General features: G+C 40.8%; 1 protein-coding gene across 1 annotated transcript; it reads left to right on the top strand.

Moving 5' to 3' along the window:
* Positions 1–3,548: 3,548 nt before the first annotated feature.
* LOC110198711 (aldo-keto reductase family 7 member A3-like) lies at positions 3,549–17,251 on the top strand. Its single transcript, XM_020973133.2, has 7 exons — positions 3,549–3,844; positions 6,229–6,416; positions 6,792–6,896; positions 7,307–7,403; positions 14,248–14,347; positions 15,734–15,863; positions 16,823–17,251. Exons 1-7 carry the CDS (start codon positions 3,628–3,630, stop codon positions 16,982–16,984), a joined length of 999 nt encoding a protein of 332 aa, XP_020828792.1. The 5' UTR covers positions 3,549–3,627; the 3' UTR covers positions 16,985–17,251.
* The last annotated feature ends 7,196 nt before the right edge of the window (positions 17,252–24,447 follow it).

The raw sequence follows: 24,447 nt of genomic DNA on the forward strand, positions 1-24,447 counted from the left end.
AGGTAAAAGCTCATAGGATTTTATTCTGAGTTGTCTGATGGGTCATAATCCATCGATAATCAATAATCCACCACCTGAGAGAAATGCCACAAGCTACTCAGAGAAAGTGATACTGGTGGGAAGTCAGCATTGGGAAAAGCTGAGAGGACAATTTTAGCCTCAGTCTAAGATGGGATCCTCCTGGCTCAGTTTCCCCATTATGTTCCTTTGAAAGAGAATGTTACTCACCTGGCTATTCCTGAGTTTGGCTATGAGGTGGATTTGATACTGCATTAGCAAGCTGAATTATCTGAATCCAAACAGAGCTAAGGATGTTTTATCCTCTCAAAGTTGGGCCCTGAATCTGGGCCCTCCAGTTTTTTCTGTCAGATTTGTGTCTTCCAGACTATGAGCCATTCACCTGCAGTTGGTAGCAAACAACAAGTACCAGCCAATGTCCCCACATCATTCCCTGGATGCAGCCTGTGCTCAGTTCCAGTCAACCTTCTCTTTGGGACTCCCTAGAGGCAGGGATAGCTCTATTCCTCTTGCCAGCAGGAAGCAGTTTCAGAAGCTGAGACCTTTGCCACTTACACCAAAAGAATTTGGGTTCCATTTGTTTGAGGGGGGAATGATGAGGATGGGATCTAGACACCCCCCCCCAAAAAAAGGAAAAACCCTGAACTTTCCCACTTGACCAAATCTCTGGCATTGGCCTGAAGTTATAATCCCATCAACTAGCCTTTCATTGTGGCTATACCCAATCTCCCAATTCTGTTAATCTAACCTGGCCTTCCTTTGTCTTACCTCCCTATGGCCCCTGACCATTTCCCACCCTTAATCCTAGCTAGGCTCCATTCTTCCTTGGCCAGGAGGTCCAGGGCTCAGGAGTTCTGTTCACCCCAGTTTACTGGCCACTCCTAGGTCCTAACCACAGTCTTTCTGTAATATAAGGTCCACCTTGTCTCCATTAAGATGCCTAGATTCTTAAAATCTAGCCACTGTTCTGATTCTTATAATCAAGCCACTGCTGGGATTCTTTTAATCTAGCCACTGCTTAGATTCTTATAATCTAGACACTTCTGGGATTCTTTTAATCTAGCCACTGCTTACTCATGTTCAGACTCCTTAAGAATCTGCCCAATGTGATGGATGTTCTAATAAACCTTGTCTTTGGCTGAAAAAAAAAAAAAAGACTTGCATGAACTAATGCTGAGGGAAGTGAGCAGAATCAAGAAAACGTTATACATAGTAACAGCAACATTGTATGATGATCGACTTTGTTACACTTAGCTCTTCTCAGCCATGTAATGATCTAAGACAATTCCAAAAGATTCATGGTGGAAAATGTTATCCGTATCAGAGAGAGAACTATAGAGTCTAAATTCACATCAAAGTGTACTACTTTCTCTTTTTTTTTTATTTTTTCTTTCTTGTGATTTCCCCTTTTTTTCTGATACTTCTTTCACAACAAGACTGACATGGAAATATATTTAATATGATTGTACATATATAACCTATATCAGATTGCATGCCATTTTGGGGACCCGAGAGGGGAAAGAAGTGAGAAAAATTTAGAACTCAAAAATCTTATAAAAGTGAATGTTGAAAACTTAAAATAAAGTAAAAATATAAAAATGGAAAGGACAATTTTGATTATATTAAATTTTAAAAGATTTGCATAAACAAAACCAAAGTTAAAAAGAAAACACAAAACTGGGAGAAAATTACAGCAAGTTTTGCTGATAAAAATCTCATTTCTCAAATATATGCAGAACTAAGCTAAATTGATAAGATGATGAGTCATTCTCCATGGGCAAATAGCCAAAGGCTATGAATAGGCAAATTTCAGAAGAAGAAATCAAAGCTATCAATAAATATATGAAGACAAAATGCTCTAAATCACTAAAAAATTAGAGAAATACAAATTAAAACAATTCTGACTTACCACCTCACACCTATCAGATTGGGAGAAAAAAAGGACAATTGTTGGAGGGGTTATGGGAAGACAGGCACACACAATATACTATTATTGTAGCTGGGAATTGCTTCAACTGTTCTGGAAAGCAGTTTGGAATTATACCCCAAAAGCTACTTAACTATGAATACCCAGTACCCCAAAATAATCAAAGACCAAAGGAAAGGGCCTATATGTAGAAAAATGTTTACAATGGAACTTTTTGTTTTAATAAAGGGAATGGCCAAACATAATATCCTGTATGAATGTAATGGAATATTATTATGTCCTAAGGAAAAAAGAAAGAGTTAGATTCAGAGAAATCTGGGAATTTGTATCAATGAACTGATGCAAACTGAAGCAAGCAGAACCAGGAAAATAATATATATGAAGACAACATGGTAAAGGGAAACAACTTTGAAAGACTTAAGAACTCTGACCATGTCAATGACCAGCCACCATTCCAGTGCTCTAATAGAGAATGCTTCCCACCTTCTGATAGGAAAGTGATGGACTTCAGAGGTGTAAGAGGCATACATTTTCTGACAAGGTGAATGGATGGATCTTTTTTTTTTTCCTGGACTATATTTATTGTTGGAAGGTGCAGAGAGAATGTTGCTTAGATTTTTTTTTTGAGGTGGGGGGGAGAAAAAGAGGGAAGAAGAAAGGAGGAATAATGGTTCTCCTAAATAATAAAGCATTTACAGTGTACAGAGAAGAAATCAGTTGGAAATGGATATAAACAGAAAAGGACTGGAATTATCCTGTTAAATTTATTATGTATTTTAAAAAATAAGCCTTACATAATTGAAATTTGAGTTTCACACATGCTTCTCTTTTTCTATTCTTTTTATGTAGATATGATCCTGTGAGTTGATGTTTGTCAAGTTCATAATGTTTTTAAAAGATTTAATGGCGTGGTTTTCCAGATTTTTGATTGATAGGAGGTATTGCTACATCACCTATATTTCCCATTACATTCCTCCTTCCACTGATCGTTATAGGCACATTCATTAATTCCCTGCTTGGGTGATGGAAGGGAGGGGCGGAATGGGGGTGACTGGACATGAGGCTCAGGACTCCTGGGTCCCCAGGGTTGCTCTCTTACCCCTGCCAGGTTACTGGGTCCCTTCCACGGGGATAAATGAAAACCTAGCCTGGAAGCTTCAGTCCTTCCTCATCCCTCCCTGCTCAGGGGGCTGTAACTCCAAGGTGGGACCGGAATAAACAAGACTTAGGTTGGAATTCTAGCTCAGGGAGACCCTGGGCAAATCCCTTTCTGTTCCTGAGCTTCAGTTTCCTCATCTGAAAAAAGGAGAGTGTTGGACTAGAGGTTTCCTTAAGGTTGCTTCAGCCAGATTCCGGGATACTGGAGAAGGGTCTGGGGTGGGAGCGGGGCGGTACGCACCGGCCAGTCCCGGGGCCTTCCGCCTGGAACACGCGGGTCCAAAGAGTATCCAAGCCTGGGCCCAGAGGATTCAGGGCTTCCATCTCCCCCAGTGGCGCAAGCGCACTTTGCACACGGACCCAGATAGTGGGCCCTCTCTGATCTCCCTCAGTACCTACCCACCTCCAGGGTGATGTCACGGGGCCGGGGCCCGGGTGTGCTGGCAGCGCACATAAAAAGATCCTCCTGCCCAGACCCTAGAGTGCACAAGTGTCTGCTCTGCTCTTCTAGTGCAGCCGTCGCGATGTCCTCGACAGCTCGGACTCAGGACCGTCCAGCCACCGTGCTGGGCGCGATGGAGATAGGCTGGAGCATGGACCTGGCAGCCAGCAAGGTCTGCATGCAAGCCTTCTTGGACCGCGGCTACCGTGAGGTGGACACTGCCTTCATATACGGCCAAGGCCAGTCCGAAAGCTTCTTGGGCAGCATGGACCTGGGGCTAAAAGACGGCAGCAAAGGAGGTAAACCGGCCAGTGCCCTGCCTGCCCGACCCCGTGCAGCGGCCCCTGCCCACACCCCGGGGTCCGTGCCACTCAGCGTCTTGCTACTTAAATCCCACCCACCCCACACATGGCAGATGGCTCCTGAGTCCGTGCAGGCTCGACTCTCGCTGATGTCGCAGTCTGAGGAGAGCACCCCTGTGCGCTTGACCCTGACACTGGGCTCCGAGGCCGGTACAGCCCAGACTAACTCCTCTGGGCCTTGCATACGGAGTCTCCTTGATCTGGGTTCTCTTTGTCCGCCCCTGCAGCCTCTACCCCGCCAAAACATTGTGTTTTGAGTCCCCTGACACCTTTGCATCCTTAGCTTTCACCTGGCTAGTGAGTTCTTCCTAATCTCTGAAACGTGCTTCCTCCTCACCTGAACAGTGTAATTAATCTCTGACCGCTCCTCCTCTCCTGAGTAACCTTTGCCTCCGTCAGTCAGCTGGTCCGCAAACACTCTGACTTCCCCTTGGGCCTACCTGGCGTCTTTTAAAGGACCCCTGCTACCAAGGTGTCCCCAGGGCCAAGACTGTCAATCCCGAACGGTAACTGGATTCTAATAATCATTAGTCACTCTTTGACTAGTAGCCTTCCTATGGGCTCCTTGCCCCCAAGCACGCCCCCGAGTACTTCCTTCCAAGCCTGCCAGGCTGAGTTAAAGTTCCTGCCTAAGGGAAGGGGAGGACACGTTCTTGATCTTGGGTGAAGCTCTGCATGCGATTTCCTGCAAGTCAGGGAGAGGGCTTTTTCAATTTTATCGGGGACTGCTCAGAGCCCAAGGAGTTTGGGGGGTGGGGTGGAGAGAGGGAATAGGTCTGTTCTGTTCTTTCTCACGGTTGTGATGTTGCTTAGGGCCTCTATTGGGGCAGGAGCAGAGACTTGGGCAGAGTCTTCCCTTGCTACACTTGAGCAAAGTGAATGAGCCCCATTTAGGGCCTCCGTCCTTCAGTGCCTGATCTCACCCCAAACTCCTCCCTCCCTAAGTAGGTGATCTTCTGCCTTCTTGGATTTATAGAATCTGAGAGCTGGAAGAAACCTTAGAACCCAGACTGTCAGAACTGAAATGAACCTTAGAAAGTAGAATGTCAGGACTGAGGGGGTTTAGAGATCACTTTTATCTCAACTCCCTATTTTACAGAGAGGGAAACTGAGGCCCAGAAATGGAAAGGACTTCTCTAAGGTCATACACAGTGAATGAACTGCAGAGATGGGACAGGACTGGTAGCCCAGGGCTTCTTTCTTCCACATTGCTCCATTTGAGCAATGCTTACTTTATCTTGGTGTCCTAGAGGGAAGGAGGGTTTTGGGATTCAGTATTACAATTCAGGGCAGCCAGGTGGTGCAGTGGATAGAGCACCAGGCCTGGAGTCAGGAAGACCTGAGTTAGATCTGGCCTCAGACACTTATTAGCTGTGTGACCCCTGGGCAAGTCACTTCACCCTGTTTGTCTCACTTTGCCCATCTGTCAAATGATCTGGAGAAGGAAATGCCAAATCACTCCAGTATCTTTGCCAAGAAAACCTCAAATGAGGTCATGAAAGTTCAGACAGGACATTATAATTCTGTACACTCTCTAGCTAGGTTCAAATTCCAGTTCTAAACTTTCATTGTGACTTTGAGAAGTTACTTGAACTGTCTGGGTATAGAATCATCAACTGAGAAAAGGAAGGGACCTTAGGGGTCATCACATCCCAACTCTCATTTTACAGATGAGGAAACTGAGGCTCACAGTGATTAAGTGATTTGCCAGAGGCTGCACAGGTTTCCAGTGGCTCAGCCAGGATTTGCAGCTGAGCTCTCTCTTGACTCCAAATGCAGAATTCTTTCTTCTATACCAGGCACACACACACACACACACATACACACACACACACACACACACACACACACACACACACACATATTCTGCATTTCATGAAAGCCCATGTTTAGGTAACCTGGACAAGTCATTTTTCCTTTCTAGATTTTGATATTCTCCAAGGTAAGATAAGACATTTGGACTAGATCAGGGATTCTTAACTCTGGGGTCCTGGGATAGCTTTCAGGGGACCTGTGACACTGGGCAAAAAAAAAAAACAAAAAAAACCCCAACTCATCTTTCTTTTCACCAGCTTCCAATAGAAATGTAATATTAATTTCTTTCAATTATTTAAAAACATTATTCTGAGAATGGGTCCATTGGCTTTGCCAGAGTAACATAGGGATCCATGAAGAAAGGAAGCAAAGAAGAATTTATTAAGTGCCTGCTATGTGCCAGGCACTGTGTCAAGCACTTGCAAGTATTATATTGTGGAATTTTCTGTGTGTTGCTTGAATTGAATTGAATCTCAGACACTCCTACCACCTTCTTTCTCCCCAAGTAAAAATTGCCACCAAGGCCATTCCCATGGATGGGAAGACCCTCAGTGCTAGCAGTGTCCGGTTCCAGTTGGAGACCTCCCTGAAGAGGCTGCAGTGCAACCGAGTAGATCTCTTCTATCTGCATATGCCAGACCATAACACCCCAGTGGAGGAGACGCTGCAGGCCTGCAATGAGCTGCACAAGGAGGTGAGAGCAGAGGATGGTAGAGATGGGCCTTTAGGGTACAGAATATCAGAGCCCTTAGAACCCAGAATGTCAGATCTGGAGAGACCTTAGTGAATCAATCAATCATTCGTTCAACATTATTAACCATCTGCTATGTGCCAGGCACTGTGCTAGAGCTGGAGGTAATGAAACAGTCCCTACTCACAAAGACATTCTGATTATCTTCCCTACCGCTCTCCCTCCATCCCTTTCTTCCCCCTGCTTCCTCCCTCCTCTCTCTCTATCTCCCTCCCTTTTCCCCCTCTCCCTTCCTCTCTCTCCATCCCTCTCTCCTTCACCCTCTTCCCCCCATCTCTCTCCCTCCCCTCCTTCTTTCTCTCTTTCAATCCCCTGCAGGGTAAGTTTGTAGAGCTGGGCCTCTCCAACTACGCCTCCTGGGAAGTAGCTGAAATCTGCACTCTCTGCACGAACAGTGGCTGGGTCCTCCCCACTGTGTACCAGGTGAGCACCTGTCTGAGCCCAGGATGCTGCTGGGTCTCCTGGGGCCCTTCTTGGCCATAGAGTGACCTGACCCCATGGACAGAGAACCTTTCTACCCTCGAGGTCAAAGGAGGGAGGGACTGGCTCCATGTGATACTGCTAGTAAATGGCCCAGCAGAGACTCTGATCTAGGGCTCTGACTCCCAGTGCCTTGGGGCTTTGGAGACGGAAGACCTGGGTTCAAATCTTCACTCTGCCACTTCCTACCTAATGCCATCTCTGGGCCTCAGTTTCCTCATCTGTAAAGTGAATGAGTTGGACTAGACCTCTAGCCAGTGTGCCAAGCTGGTGACCTCTCCTGACCCGGGCTGGTTTGGGGGGGTTGTCCCTTCTCTGAGCCTTCTCATCTGTGCTGTCTTCCCTCCTCACAGGGCATGTACAACGCCATCACCAGGCAAGTGGAGACGGAGCTGTTCCCCTGCCTACATCGCTTTGGATTGCGGTTCTATGCCTTCAACCCTTTGGCTGGTATGAGGAAAAGCGGGGAGGGGACCTCAGAGTCTGTGAGATGGCATAGTATAATGAAGATATGAAGCCAAGAGATCTGGGTTCAGATCTGGCCTTTGATACTTGCTAGCTGTGTGTCCATGGGCAAATGGCAACCTCTCTCAGCCTCTCTGGCCAAATGGGGGAAATAATATTTATGCTAACTACCTCATAGAGCTGCTGTGGGAAGGCATTTTTTTTAAAGATAAAGATCGCTCCAGAAATCTGAATTTATTGTGGCTTCCCTCAGACCTACTAAGTCTCTATTCTAAGCTCAGTTTGAAGGAGGGGGGGAGGAGAGAGACAGTGTCCAAGGATGGTGGGGGGTCCCAGTGATGTCAATTGGAAATAGGAGACACTAATACATACATGAGTAACCTTGTGGGCCACCTAGTAGATTAAAATGGGACATTAACTATGTTTTATAGTGTTTTTATTTGTTCTGTTAAATATTTCCTCATTACATTTCAGCCTCATTTTGCCCTTTTGCCCTAGAAGAACTAGCCTTCTCCTCTTCCTGCCCTCCCAATTCAGCCCCACTCCACTCCCAGTTCTGGAATTATGAGCCAATGAACCCTGGCCATCATCCCAGGGTAGGGTGTGTCAGTGTTGTCCCCTGTTCCCACACTCACCCTCCTGGTTACTTTTGCCACCAAAAATGGTCCTTCCAGACCTTATCTCTCATGTTGTTTCCCTGGTTAGAAAATAAACTTTATGAGAGGAGGGATTTTTTTAAAAATTAAATTAATTTATTTATTTTTAGTTTTCAACATTCACTTCCATAAGATTTTGAGCTTTAAATTTTCTCCCCCTTCCTCCCCGAGATGGCTTGCAGTCTCGTAGAGATTCTACATATACATTCATATTAAACATATTTTCACATTGACTCATGTTTAAAGAACAACTAGAACCAATGTGAGGAATCACCAGAAAGAAGATACAAAGAGAGAGAGAGAGAGAGAGAGAGAGAGAGAGAGAGAGAGTAAATAGTATGCTTTGATCTACATTCAGACTCCATAGTTCTTTTTTTCTGGATGTGGATAGCATTTTCCACTGTGAGTCTTTTGGAGATGTCTTAGATCCTTATATTGCTGAGAAGGGCAAAGTCTATCGAAGTCAGTCATCACACAGTGTGCCTGTTACTGTGTACGATATTCTCCTGGCTCTGCTCACTTCACTCAGCATCAGGTCATATAAGTCTTGACAGGTTTGTTTGGAAATCTGCTTGCTCATCATTTCTTTTTTTTCTTTTTTTTGGCAAGTCAGTCAGGGTTAAGTGATTTGCCCAGGGTCACACAGCTGCTGAGTATCCTGTGTCTGGGGCCAAACTGGAACTCAGGTCCTCCTGCCTCCAGGGCTGGTGCTCTATCCACTGTGCCACCTAGCTGTCCCATTACTCATCATTTCTTATAGCACAGTAGTATTCCATTACATTCATATACCACACTTGTTCAGCCATTCCCCAATTGATGGGCATCCTCTCAATTTCCAATTTTTTGCCACCACAAGAAGAGCTGCTATGAACATTTTTGTACATGTGGGTCCTTTTCCCATTTTTATGATCTCTTTGGGATGCAGCCCTAGAAGTGCTATTGCTGGGTCAAAGGGCAAGCACAGTTTGCCTTTCGGGAGTAGTTCCAAATTGCTCTCCAGAATGGTTGAATCAGTTTACAACTCTACCAACAATGAATTAGTGTTCCAATTTTCCCACATCTCCAACATTTGTCATTTTCCTTTTCTGTCATGTTAGCCAATCTGATAGGTGTGATGTGGTACTTCAGAGGTGTTTTGGTTTGTATTTCTCCAATCAATAGTGATTTAGAGCATTTTGATATGACTATAGATAGCTTTAATTTCTTCATCTGAAAACTGACTGGTCATATCCTTTGACCATTTACCAATTGGGGAATGACTTGTATTCTTATGAATTTGACTCAGTTCTCTATATATTTTAGATATGAAGCCTTTATCAGAGACGCTGGTTGAAAAAATTGTTTCTCAGCTTTTTGCTTCCCTTCTAATCTTGATTGCATTGGCTTTGTTTGTTCAAAACCTTTTCAACTGAATGTAATGAAAATCATCCATTTTGCATTTCAGAATGTTCTCTGTTTCTTGTTTGGTCGTAAATTCTTCCATTCTCCATAAATCTGACAGGCAAACCCATCCTTGTTCTCCTAGTTTGCTTATTGTATCAGCCTTTTTATCTAAATCATATACCCATTTTGACTTTATCTTGAGAGAGAGTATAAGATGTTAGTCTATGCCTAGTTATTGCCACATTATTTCCAGTTTTCCCAGCAGCTTTTGTTAAATAGTGAGTTCTTATCTTAGAAGCTGAAGTCTTTGGGTTTATCAAACAGTAGATTACTGTAGTCATTGAGTATTGTGTCTTGTGTTCCTAACCTAGTCCACTGATCCACCACTCTATTTCTTAGTCAGTACCAAGTCATTTTGATGACTGCTGCTTTATAATACAATTTAGCCAGATCTAGTGTAGCTGGGCCACCTTCCCTTGCGTTTCTTTTCATTAATTTTCTTGATATTCTGGACCTTTTGTTCTTCCAGATTAATTTTGTTATTATGTTTTCTAGCTCTATAAAATAATTTTGGTAGTTTGATTTGTGTGTCATTGAATAAGTAAATTAATTTAGATAGCATGGTCATGTTATTATATTAGCTAGGCCTACCCATGAGCAAATTATATTTTTGCAATTATTTAGATCTGACTTTATTTCTGTGAAAAGTGTTTTGTAATTGTGTTCACATAGTTTCTGGGTTTGTCTTGGCAGGTAGACTCCCAAATATTTTATAATGTCTACAGAAACTTTAAATGGAATTTCTCTATCTCTTGCTCTTGGGTTATGTTAGTAATAGATAGAAATACCAATGTTCTATATGGGTTTATTTTAACATCCTGCAACTTTGCTAAATTTGTTTATTATTTCAAGTATTTTTTTTTACTTGATTCTCTAGGATTCTTTAAGTATATCATCTGCAAAGAGTGATAGCTTTGTTTCTTCTTTGCCTATTCCAATTGCTTCCATTTCTTTTTCTTCTCTTATTGCTAAAGCTAACATTTCTAGTATGATATTGAATGACAGTGGTGATAATGGACATCCTTGTTTCACCCCTGATCTTACTGGAAATGCTTCTAGGTTGTCCCTATTACATATAATGCTTGCAGATAGTTTTAGATAGATGCTACCTATCATTTTAAGGAAGACTCCATTTATTCCTATGCTCTCCAGTGGTTTTTTGGGGGTTTTTTCTTAGCCTTTGATTCAGTTTAGTATTACCAGAAAATTAGCAATAAGTTTGACAACCTCCCCCAATGAAACAAAGCAAAACAAAACATGGGCCATTAATTCTCTTAGGAAGAAGTCTCACCTAATCTTCTTGCCCAATAGTTTCTCATCTTTCAAAGTCTATAAGATAACAAAGTAAGTAATAAAATGCCGTTAGCAAAACTTCCTTTAAAATTCCTAACTTTGGGGCAGTTAGGTGGCACAGTGGATAGAGCACTGGCCCTGGAGTCAGGAGGACCTGAGTTCAAATCTGGCCTCAGACACTTAACACTACTTTGTGACCCTGGGCAAGTCATTTAACCCTATTGCCTGCCAAACAAATAAATAATTAATTAAAATTCCTAACTTTTCTATCCTTTATTCACTTTATTATTTTTTAAACAATTAATTTATTTATTTTTAGTTTTCAGCATTCACCTCCATATGATTTTGAGTTTTAAATTTTCTCCCCCGCCCTCTCCTTCCCCCTCCCCAAAATGGTGTGTAATCTGATATAGGTTCTACTTATACATTCATATTAAGCATATTTTCACATTAGTCATGATGTATTGAGAAATTAGAACTAATGGGAGGAACCATGAGAAAGAAGAAATAAAACAACAAGAGAAAAGGAGAGCAAGTAGTATGCTTCCATCTGCATTGAGACTCCATAATACTTTCTCTGGATGTGGATAGCATTTTCCATCATGAGACTTTTAAAGTTTTCTTAGATCCTTGCATTGCTGAGAAGAGCTAAGTCCATCAAATGTGGCTATTACTATGTACAATGTTCTCTGGGTTCTGCTCATTTCACTCTGCCTCAATTCATAGAAGTCTTTCCAGGTTTTTCTGAAGTCTGCTTGCTCATCATTTCTTATCACACAATAGTATTCCATTACATTCATATACTTGTACATATACATATAACTTGTTCAGCCATTCCCCAATTGATGGGCATCCCCTTGATTTCCAATTCTTTGCCACCACAAAGAGAGCTGCTATAAATATTTTTGTACATATGGATCCTTTTCCCATTTTTATGATTTCTTTGGGATACAGAATTTCTCTATTGTTTTTAATAGGAATGAGTGTTGTATTTTGTGGAATGCTTTTTCTGCATCTATTGAGATAAAATCATATGATTTCTGTTAGTTTTGTTGTTGATATGGCCAATTATGCTGATAGTTTCCCTAATATTGAACTAGCTCTGCATTCCTGGTATAAATTTACCAGGTCATAGTGCATATTCCTCAAAATAAGTTACTGTAATCTCTTTCTAATGTTTTATTTAAAATTTTTGCATCTATATTCTTACGGAAATTGGTCTATAATTTTCTTTCTCTGTTTTGGCTCTTCCCAGTTTAGGTATCAGCAACATATTTGCATCATAAAATAGATAACCTTGGTTATTTTGATTAAAAAAACAATAATTAGGAGCTCTTTTGCCCAACTACATGCCAATACATTTGACAATCTTTTTTTTTTTTTGGTTAGGCAATGGGGTTAAGTGACTTGCCCAGGGTCACACAGCTATACATTTGACAATCTTAATGAAATAGATGTTTTGGTTTTCTTCTTTTTTTTTTTAATCAAAATAACCAACGTTTATCTATTTTATTGGGTTGTTCCCCCCCGTCCCCGTAAAACCAGCCCTTACTTTTATTTATTAGTCCCATAGTTTTCTTAATTTCAATTTGATTAATCTCTTCTCTTTTGGTTTTCAGAATTTCTAATTTCATATTTAATTGGGGATTTTTAATTTGTTCCTTTTCTAGCTTTTTTAGTTGTTTTTAGTTGCATGCCCAATTCACTGATGTCTTCTTTCTCTATTTTATTCATGTAAGTATTTAGAGATATAAAACTTCCCCTAAGAATAGCTTTTGCTGCATCTCTTAAGTTTTGGTATGTTGTCTCATTATTGCTATTCTCTTGGATGAAGTTGCTGATTGTTTCTGTGATTTGTTGTTTGACCCACTCATTCTTTGGGATTAGGTTATTTGCTTTCCAATCAATTTTTAGTCTCTCTTACCATGGCCCTTTATTACATGTAATTTTAATTGCATCATGATCTGAAAAGGATGCATTTAATATTTCTGCCTTTCTGCATTTCATTATGAAGTTTTTATGCCTTAATGCATGGTCAGTTGTCGTGCACACGCCATGTACCGCTGAGTAAAAGATATATTCCCTTCTATCTCCTTTCAGTTTTCTCCACAGGTCTGCCCTATCTAACTTTTCTAAAATTCAGTTCAGCTCCTTAACTTCTTTCTTGTTTATTTTGTGATTAGATTCATCTGGTTCTGAGAAGGGGAGGTTGAGGTCTCCCACTAGTATACTTTTGTTGTCTATTTCTTCCTGTAACTCCCTTAACTTCTGCTTTAAGAATTTGGATGCTATACCACTTGGCTCATATATGCTTAGTAATGATATTACTTCATTGTATATAGTACCTTTTAGCAGTATGTAGTTTTTCCCTTATCTCTTTTAATTGGATCTCTTTTTGCTTTTGCTTTGTCTGAGATCAGGATTGCTAATGCTGCTTTTTTTTTTACTTCAGCTGAAGCATAATATACTCTAATCCAACCTTTTACCTTTACTCTGTGTGTATCCCATTGCTTCAAATGTGTTTTTTTTTTGTAAACAATATATTGTAGTACTATAGTTTTTAATCCACTCTGCTATTCATTTCTGTTTTATGGGAGAGTTCGTCCCATTCACATTCACAGTTATGATTACTATCTGTCTTCCTCTCCTTCCTGTTTTCCCTCCTGTTCATGATTTTCTCTCTCCTTTCTCCCTTTCCTTCCTCACTAGAGTTTTGCTTTTGACCACAATCTCCCTCAGTCTGCCTTCCCTTTTATCAGCACGCTGCCTTTTCTTTCCCTTTTCATTTACCACTTCTCCCTCCCTTCCATCCATCCTCTCCCTTTTCTTTCCCTTTTCCCTCCTACTTCCTATAGGGTACGTTAGATTTCTGCACCTGATTATGTTATTCCCTCTTTGAGCCAAATCTGATGAGAGTAAGGAGTTCAAAGTAAGTAAGAGTAAGCATTCAAACATTGCTCATCTCCTTCCCTTCTGTCCCTCTACTCTCATAGGTCTTTGTACCTCTTAATGTGATGTAATTTACCCTTTTCTGCCTCCTCTTTTCTCCTAGTACAATCCTTTTTCACCACTTAATTAGATTTTTTTATCATCACATCAAAGTCAATTGATACCCACACATTCTGTCTATATATACCCCTTCCAAATGTCATAATAAATATACAGTTTTCAAGAGTTACAAATATTATCTTCCCATGTAGGGATGTAAACAGTTGGGCAGGCACTTTTTTCCGCCTTTTTATCTGCACCTATAGAACTAAGATTTGATTACTTTGCAATAGTTAAATAATGTTTAATACGAGCTTTTACATTTATTCTGCTTCTTTCTGGATTGTTGTGAAGTTGAAAAGTGAGACCCCAGCCTCATGCAGCCTTTGGCCCTTTACTGAGTTCTAAGTCCATATGGGTATTCTCAGCCCTCTCCATCCTCTCCACAGGTGGTCTCCTGACTGGCAAATACAACTATGAAGATGAGGACGACAAACAGCCAAGAGGCCGATTCTTTCAGAGGGATTTTTCTGAGCACTACCGGAATCGGTGAGCAGCAAATCAGTGGGTCAGAGATGGGAGTATGTTCTGATCCCTCCCAGATCCTTGAGTCCTCTTTCCTGTGAGTTGGGACCCTCTTAAACTGTCCTGATTCGAGTGGCCCTGGCTACTGTGGGGTTGGTTATAGGACTGTAGAAGGGAGAAGAACTTAGAAGTTATCTCCTTCTTTTTACAGATTGGGAAACTGAGGCACAGAGAGATGAAGTGACTGGCTGATTGTAACAGAGCTACTTGGCAGCTAGCACTCACATTTGAGCCTGAGTCTTCTCCCTCTGAATGCATTGTTCATTTTGCCATATCAATCCCCCCATAAGCTCTTTCTTGCCTCCCTGAGCTCAACTTCATGGCCAGAATTGCAGGGATTGAGCCTGGAATTAGGAGCCCCTGGTGCTCAATCAGAGCTTCACATCCTGCCTTAGAGAGGACTTGCTTACAGATGGTGAAAAAAAATGTTGGCCTGGAAATCTAGGCCTGTTTTCATCATTAAGTAGCTCTGGGACCTTGGATGAGGCATCGTCTCTGAGTCTTGCTTTCCCCATCTGTAAAATGGGTATGAGCCTTTGGCCCACCTCTCAGGAAGCCATCTCACACCTCAGAGGTAGAAGGACCTTTGAGGGTGTCTGGTCCAACCCGAACATGAACAACAGCCCCCTTGAAACCATCCCTGACAAGTGGATCTCCGGCCTATACTCACAGAAGCCCAGGCAGACCCTTCCCCTTTTGGGCCCCTGTCATTGTGAGGAAGGGTTTCCTGACACTGAGACAAAACTGACCTACCTGGAGCTGTCCACAGGACTGTCCCTCACATGTATGACAGGTGCCCCTCTGCTGTCCCAGCTGCCCCCAAGTTTAGACCAAGCAGCCCCAGTTTCTTTAACCCCTCTTTGAGTGTCTGCCATGTCCTGGAGGGACCTCACCTTCCTCTGGACTCTCTCAGTGTCCTTCCCAGAATGTGGCAGCCAGTCCTAAAATGGGCTTTCTTCGGGTGTCACATGAGATGAGATGGGTGATTATGAGATCAAGTAACCCCAGAGGAATGAAGGACTTAGATAACGTTTGCCTGAGGCCTCTGTCCTGCGCTCATGAATTGTTCATTGGGTGGTAGACTGAGAATAACCAAAGGTCACTTTGGGTGCTTCAAGATCCTTGCTGGGAAAGCATAGTTCCTCTTAGAGGTTTGCGGTGGATGGTACCCAACAAGTAGCAGCTGGTGGAGCCAGGACTGTATAACTTGGCCTAGGCTGCCTGACTCTGTGAGGGCTCCTGTGATTGGAAGCCTGGATTCTCTGCCAAACTGAGCCCCCACAGAGGCCCTGCTGAGGCCAACCTCAGGGCACTGACCACTGAACTTCCCTCTCTGCCCATTCAACACAGCGACTGGAAGAAACACCACTTTCAAGCCATTGATCTTGTGAAGAAAGCCCTGGTGGAATGTTATGGGGCCAGCCCTCCCAGCATGACCTCAGCAGCCCTCAGGTGGATGTACCATCACTCTAAGCTGCAGGTAATGCCCCGGGAGTCCCAGGAACCTACTCTCCCCATGGGTCTTGAGCCCTTTAGAAGTTTGTGCCCATTCTCATCTTTGGCATTATTTCGAGGACATGTCCTTTCCTTCATAGAAATGACTCTGCTGGAGGCAGGTAGGTGGCACAGTGGATAGAGCACTGGCCCTAAAGTCAGGAGAACCTGAGTTCAAATCTGGCCTCACACCAAACACTTGACGTTTACTAGGTATGTGACCCTGGGCAAGTCACTTAACCCCAATTGCCTAAAAAAAAAAAAAAGTCTCCGCTGACTTTTTCAGGCCCTTGATCAAATGGGCTTTTTAGCAAAATTGGATAAATATTGTTTGGACACAACTGGTTAATGACACTACAAAGCATACTTTCTGAAACTTCTACTTGGATAAGGGATCCTTCTGTAATTTACATTTTGTACAAAAAAGGTATCTCTCAACCTCTGGGCTCAGCTATCTTCATTCTGAAGGGGAAAGGAACAAACATTTATATGGTACCTACTGTGTGCCAGGAGTTGTGCTGAGTGCTGTTCAAATGTTCTCTCATCTGTAATAACACTGGGAGGCTGGTGCTATTATTATCCTCATTTCACCTTTGGGGAAACTGAGGCAGGCAGCAGTGAAGTGACTTGTCTGGAGTCACACACCTTTTAAGTATGAGATCTTGCTGAGTCCAAACCAAGTACTTTATATCCTGGGCTATGGGGCTGCTTCTGTGGGTGGGGGATAGGCCAGCAATGGTGGGGGTGGGTGGGGTCTTCATAGATTGTGGTCTACCATTAGTAAACCATGAGCAGCAGTGGGAGAATATTGGTGCTGATGAGATGATAGACTTTTGCTTCTAAAGGAGATACTAAAAATAAGACCATCCTTGCCTTCATGATTTTTCCAGTCATAAAGGACATGACCTGCATACATAGCTTGCTTTCTTCCTCCTCTCCTGCCAGGGTGCCCATGGAGACGCTGTTATCCTGGGCATGACCAGCCTGGAGCAGCTGCAGCAGAACGTGGCAGCAGCAGAGGAGGGCCCTCTGGAGCCTGGGGTGGTGAAGGCCTTTGACGATGCCTGGAACCTCGTCGCCCACGAATGTCCGAGCTACTTCCGCTAGCTCCAGCCCTGGTGGTGGAGAGAGGCCCCCTCACTGATGCTGGCTGTCCCTATGCTCTCAGCTCCATCAGCCAGCCTTTGCCTTAACCTGCTTCAGCCTGAGCCCTGTGTTTCAAATTGTCCCTGTTCTCTGAATCCATGGTTTTCTAGCCTCCTTCCTGGAGGTGAGATCTCTGGCCCCCTGCCCTGTTGCTCTTTCTGTTGAGAAGGGTGAGGGCCAAGGTCAGCTCAGTCCTGTCCTGTTAGAATAAAAGCAAATGTTGCACAAGAGAGTGTCCTGGAGTGAATTATGAGCAGGGCTCTTCTGGGGCCTAGGGTTGGTTGGGTCCTTGGTGGGGAGGTGTCTAAGAGTTTGGGATGAGGATTTCCCTACCTGGTCAAAGAATTGACCCGATTCAGGGAGCTTCACACCTTATTCCAGCCTCCCCCAGATGCATATCTGGACACACTATAAAGGACTCTTTAAATTAGTAATCATTATTCAGCTCCCTGGGGCTCAGTGTCCTCATCTGTCAAATGGGGATAGTCTAGGTATTATCTTGCTCAGAAGATGAATAAATATAAATTTTTATATAATGTATAATCCTTAACATGCTGCAGAAAAAATGGCAATAATAACAGCTGATGTTCATATAGGGCTTTGCTCAACTTGCATTTCTGGTAGAATATAAGCTCCTTGAGGGCAGGAACTGTCTCACTTTGGGGTTTCACAGGATCATATCTTTACAGCTGGAAGGGATCTCAGAAGCATCCAGTCCAGACTCCTTACTTTTCTAATGAGGAAACCAAGGCCTGGAGACGAAAAGTAATCATCCTAAATAAACAACAGAGGTGAGATTTTTAACTCAGATACTCCTACTATCGAGCCAGTGCCTTTCCAACACCTCTCATAAGCCTTGTACATAGTAGGGGCTTAATAAATGCTTGTTGGTGGATTGATAGACCTTGTGTCATTCATTCTTGTGGTTGTTCTGTCCAGAACTGGGATTCCACCATTATGAGCAATTCTTAGAGTGCAATATGCATTCCACCAATTCTGGGAACAAAATACTAACTTAAAAGAGGAAAGAATCATAAATCTCTTTTTAAAAAACATATCAATTCTAAAGACACAAATAAAAGAAACCATAAACCTAACTCATAACTCTGTAAGTGTGAATGGACTAAATATTCCAACAAAAAGAAAGAGGGTGGCAGACCAGACAATAAAAGAAAACTCTTCCTCCCAAAACTCTGTTATTTACCAGAAACAACTGAGAACCAAAGACATATATAGGAGCCAAATGAGAATATGGAAGAAAACACAGAGTATGCATCAGGTGAAGCCAAAAAGCAAATGTTGGAATTATGCTATTTGACAAAGTAAAAGTAAATATTCACAATATCATTACAGTCAAACAAGGACATTATATTATGTTTAAAGGAACCATAGACATGAAACCACTGTCCACATTAAATTTATATACACTAAGTCACATAGCATTTAAATTCATAAGGGAAAAATTCATTGAATTTTTAAAAAGACACCAACAATAACAGTAATAGTAGGAGACTTTCATGTTCCTTTTTCAGAGTTGTGCAAATCTAAGAAACATAAATAAAAGGAAAAATAATGTATAAAATGAACAACTTACAGCTAAAAGATTTATAACACTTTCTAAATGGAACCACTATTTCTGAGCACTAGATGGCATTTTTACGAGAAAGTAAAGAAAGAAATTTGACTTACAGACCATAATGCAATAAATATAGTAATCAATTCAGGATTCACAACTAAAAAACAGAGGCCAAAAGGAGACAATAATGAATTTTAAATAACAAATAGCTCACAGAACAAATCATAGAACCAATAATTATGGAAGTCAATAATAGTGATGAGGCAACACGCCAAAATTTCTTAGATGCATTTCTTGAATGATGGAAAGCAATATGCATGTTTCTCATTTGTTCATAGCAACTTAAAAAAAGTGGATCATATTTGCACATGTATAATCTATGTCAAATTGCTTACTGTCCCAGGGAGGAGAGAGGGAAGGAAGGAAAGGAGAAAATTTGGAACTCAAATAAATTTTAGTAATACTATTTTATTTTTTCCAATTACATGTATAGATAGTTTTCTCCATTTATTTTTATAAGATTTTTGAGTTTCAAATTTTTTCTCTCTCTCTCCCACTCCCCCTCCCCAAGGCAACAAGCCATCTGATAGGTTATACATGTCCAATCATGTAAGCATATTGCCGCATTAGTCATGTTGTGAAAGAAAAAAAAAGAACATAAGAGAAAAGCCACATTAAAAAATTAAAATAGAATACTTTGATCTGCATTCAGACTCCATAGCTGTTTTTCAATTTTAATCTTCTTATCAGTAATGAAGAAATACTAGAATCCTTTCCAATAAAATCAGGAATAATGCAAAGATATCTATTGTTACCATGATATTTTATATCATACTGAAGATGCTAGTTATAAATTGATATATGAAAATAAATTGAGGAAGTATGCATAAGAAAAAGGAACTAAAGTTATTGATTTTTGCAGATGATATAATGTTTAACTTAGCAAATTCTAGAGATTGAACTAAAAAAAATTACTGAAAAAAACTTTTAAAAAAGTAGCAGGACCTAAAATAATCCCACATAAATAATCAGATTTTCTGTATCTCATTCACAAAACCCATCAGAAAGAGACAGAGCAATTCCATTCTACTTGCTTACAGAATTTATAAAATATTTAGAAATCCACCTATCAAGGGAAGAAAGAGAATTATAAAAATATAGCAATAAACCACCCTTTACAAAAATGCAGTGGATCAGCCTGCCAATATAATAAAAATCAAGTTAATTTAGTAATTCAGTGCCATCCTAATCAATGGGTTAATTTATAAAATGACAAAAAATAATAATAAAACTCATTTGAAGGAACAAAATCATACTACTTTCATATCTAGAAAGTTAGAAAAAAGCAGGGATAAGGAAGAAATAGCATTTCCAGAGGACAAACTATTTTATAAAGCAATAATCAAAAAATTATTTGGTACTGGATAGAAAGAAATAGAAAATTAATCAGTGGAATAGATTACATGAATAAAACTTAGATGAACAGAGTAATGATAAATTGTTAAACCCAAGTATCCAAAGGACTGGAAATGACTTGCTATTTGATAAAACTACAGGGAAAACCGGAAAGCAGATTGGCAGAAACTCAATTTAGATCAGCATATCGCAACATATACTATAATTACCTTCAAATGGACACAGGACCTATAATGATGTATAAATCAACTGAGATAAAGAAAAATAATTACATTTGTTGACATACAATAAACTTCAAGATTTTTTACACCTTTGAAAACTTTCAATATATATTATGTCCCCCTTTTGCTGCAAACCCTTGTTTTCCATGATTAAGCATGGAAATTACAATATTATTGACACTTTCTTTAATTCTTCATCTTGAAAGTACACTTTTATCACATTGCATAGTAAGCATACTTTTGATGGCAGTACTTTTTTTTTTTCCAAGTCTAACTTTGTTGATTGATAACCCATAGTTTTTCACTGGGGATTTAAATCAGGTGAGTTTCCAGGTCATTGAAGAATGCTTATCTCCATCTCTTGGATAAATGTTTTAACCTTCTGTGATGTGTGGCATAGCATAAGGTATTTTGCAGCATTTCTGCCTCAGACATTAGGAGCTGTATAATCTTAAGCCTGTCACCCAAATTCTCTGAGTATTAGTTTCCTCATCTGTAAAATGGTATTAATAATATTATATACCTCATAGAGTTGTTGGAAGGACCAAAGGAGATAACATATAGGTAAAGTACTTGGCCGATTTTTAAAGCGCTATCAAAATGTTCTTCAAAAGGCCTGAATTGGCTTTAGTTATTTCTTTTTGGTGGTCCTCTGCTCACAGTGTGACTCCTTCACAGACAGTGACTGGTAAGAGACAAAATTCTAAGAGGAAAGGCTTTGGGCCCTTCTCTCCAAGGCCAACATCTGCCTGCATGAAAATGGACCTTGGTGCTTTGTCTCAGTATTTATTCTATTTTAGGTGAAGGAGATGAATGTAGAGGCTCTGACCTTGTGGGTATGGAAAGGTCAGGAGACCAAGGTTCCAAGAATCTGGAGTCTATGAGTTGGGGTCTATTCCAGGTTTTAGAGCCAGTCTATCACTGATGCCCTGAGAGTCAAGGAAAGACCTTCAGGTCCAATGGAACCTGAAATAAAGAATCGCCCTTCAGTCAAGCCTCATCTAGATGGGAACTTGATGGGACCAATGCTATGTAGAAATGCTTGTTTGATACACAACCTGTAACAACACTATAGATATCATATCATACCACAAACACATCAGAGAAACAAAGAAGGAGATTCTTTTCATACAGTCATGGATAGGGAAAGAGTTCTTGACCAAACAGTGGATAGAGAGACTCACAGGACATAAAAAGGACAATCTGGATTATATTAAATTAAAAAGGTTTTCCATGAACAAAAGCAATGAAACCAAAATTAAAAGAAAAGCACATAACTGGGAGAAAAATTACAGAACATTTTGCTGATAAAAATCTCATTTCTCAAATATATAGAGAACTGAGCTAAACTGAGAAGATCCTGAGTAATTTTCCAATTGTTAGATGGCCAACTGTTCTAAATCACTAAACATTAGAGAAATGGAAATTGAAACAAATGTGTGGTCTCACCTCACACCTATCAGATTAGCTAACATGACAGAAAAGGAAAATGACAGATGTCGGAGGGGCTGTGGCAAAATAGGTAGACTAATGCACTTTTGGTGGAGTTGGGAACTGGTCTAATCATTCTGGAAAACAATTTGAAACAAAGGACTATAAAACTGTGCACACCCTTTGACTCAGCGATATTACCACTAGGTCTATATTACAAAGAGAACAAAAACAAAGCAAAGGGACTCATGTACAAAAATGTTTGTGAAAGCTCTTTGTGTGGTAGCAAAGAACTGGAAACTGACGGGATGCCCATCAACAGCGGACTGGATGAACAACTTGTGGTACATGAATGTGATGGAATACTATTATTCCATAAGAAATGGTGAGCAGGCTGATTTCAGAAAAACCTGGCAAGACTTGCATAAACTAATGCTGAGGGAAGTGAGCAGAACCTAGGGAACATTGTACATAGTAACGGCAACATTATACGATGATTGACTTTATTACACTTAGCTCTTCTCAGCCATGACCTGAGACAATTCCAAAACACTCATGAAGGAAAATGCTATACACATCAGAGAGAGAATTATAAAGTCTCAATGCAAATCAAAGTGTACTACTTTCTCTTTTTTGGTTTGTTTTTTCTTGTGGTTTTTTCCCTTTTGTTCTGATATTTCTTTCATTAGATGACTGATGTGAAAATATGTTTAATATAATTGTATAAGTATAGACTATATCATATTGCATGCCATTTTGGGGAGCCAGGAGGGAAGGAAGGGAGAAAAATTTAGAACTCAAAATCTTATAAAAGTGAATATTGAAAACTAAAAATAAATGAATTAAAATAAAGTAAAAACATACAAATAAAAAGGACAATTTTGGTTATGTTGAATTTAAGAGTTTTTCCATAAACAAAACCGACAAATCAAAATTAAAAGGAAAGCACACAACTGGGAGAAAAATTACAGCAAGTTTTGCTGATAAAAATCCCATTTCTCAAATACATGGAGAACTGAGCTAAAATGAGAAGATTATGAGTCATTCCCCAATTAGCAAATGGCCAAAGGCTATGAATAGGCAATTTTCAGGAGAAAAAATCAAAGCTATCAATAAATATATGAAGACAAAATGCTCTAAATCACTAAAAATTAGAGAAATGCAAATTAAAACAACTCTGATGTACCACCTCACAGCTATAAGATTGGGAGAAAAAAAGGACAATTGTTGGAGGAGTTATGGGAAGACAGGCACACCAATATACTATTATTGTAGCTGGGAGTTGCTTCAACTGTTCTGGAAAGCAGTTTGAAATTATACCCCAAAAGCTACTTAACTGTGAATACCCTGTATCCCAAAATGATCAAAGACCAAAGGAAAGGACCTATATGTAGAAACATGTTTACAATGGAACTTTTTGTTTTAATAAAGGGAATGGCTGAACATAATATCTTATATAAATGTAATGGAATATTATTGTGTCCTAAGGAAAAAAGAAAGGGTTAGATTCAGAGAAATCTGGGAATTTGTATCAATGAACTGATGAAAACTGAATAAAGCAGAGCCAGGAAAATAATATATATGAAGACAACATGGTAAAGGGAAACAACTTTGAAAGACTTAAGAACTCTGACCATGTCAATGACCAGCCACCATTCCAGTGCTCTAATAGAGAATGCTTCCCACCTTCTGATAGAGAAGTGATGGACTTCAGGGGTATAGGAGGAATATATTTTCTGACAAGGCCGGATGATCTTTTTTTCCCTCCTACACTAAATTTATTGTTGGAGGGTGCAGAGGGAATGTTGTTTAGATTTTTTTGGGGGGGAGGGAGAGAAAAAGATATGAGTGAAGGAGAAGGGAGTAATAGTGGTTCTCCTAAATAATGAAGCATTTACAGTATATAGAGAAGAAAGCAGATGGAAATGGATATAAACAGAACAGGACTGGAATTATCCTGTTAAATTTATTATATATTTTAAAAAATAAGCCTTACATAATTGAAATTTGAGTTTCACACATGCTTCTCTTTCTAGTCTCTTCATGTAGATATGATCATGTTAGTTGATGTTTGTCAAGTTCATGATATTTTTAAAAGATTTAATGGCATGGTTTTCTGGATTTTTGATTGATAGCAGGCATTGCTATATCATATATATTTCTCATTACATCCCTCCTTCCACTGATTGTTATAAGCACAATTATTAATCCCTACTTGGCTGATGGAAGGGAAGGATGGAATGGGGGTGACTGGACATGAGGCTCAGGACTCCTGGGTCCCCAGGACTGCTCTCCCACACCTGCCAGATTACTGGGTCCCTTCCACGGGGATAAATGAAAACCTAGCCTGCAAGCTTCAGTCCTTCCTCGTCCCTCCCTGCTCAGGGGGCTGTAACTGCAGGGTGGGACCGAGATAAACAAGACCTAGGTTGGAATCCTAGCTCAGGGAGACCCTGGGAAAAACCCTTTTTGTTCCTGAGCCTCAGTTTCCTCATGTGAAAAAGGAGAGTGTTGGACTAGAGGTTCCTTTAAGGTTGCTTCAGCTCCAGATTCCGGGATACTGGAGAAGGGTCCGGGATGGGAGCGGGGCACTTGCCTGCACGGGTGAGTCCCAGTACCTTCCGCCCGCACCACGCGGTTCCAAAGAGCATCTAAGCCTGATCCGGGAGGATGCAGGGCTTCCACCTACCCCAGTGGCGCAGCGTACTTTGCACATTGACCCAGGGAGCGGGCCTTCTCTGATCTCCACCTTCCCTACCCGCCTCCTGGGCGACGTCAAA

Source organism: Phascolarctos cinereus, unplaced genomic scaffold, assembly GCF_003287225.1.
Source record: "Phascolarctos cinereus isolate Bilbo 61053 unplaced genomic scaffold, phaCin_HiC Scaffold_726;HRSCAF=1367, whole genome shotgun sequence".
Taxonomy (NCBI): Eukaryota; Metazoa; Chordata; class Mammalia; order Diprotodontia; family Phascolarctidae; genus Phascolarctos; species Phascolarctos cinereus.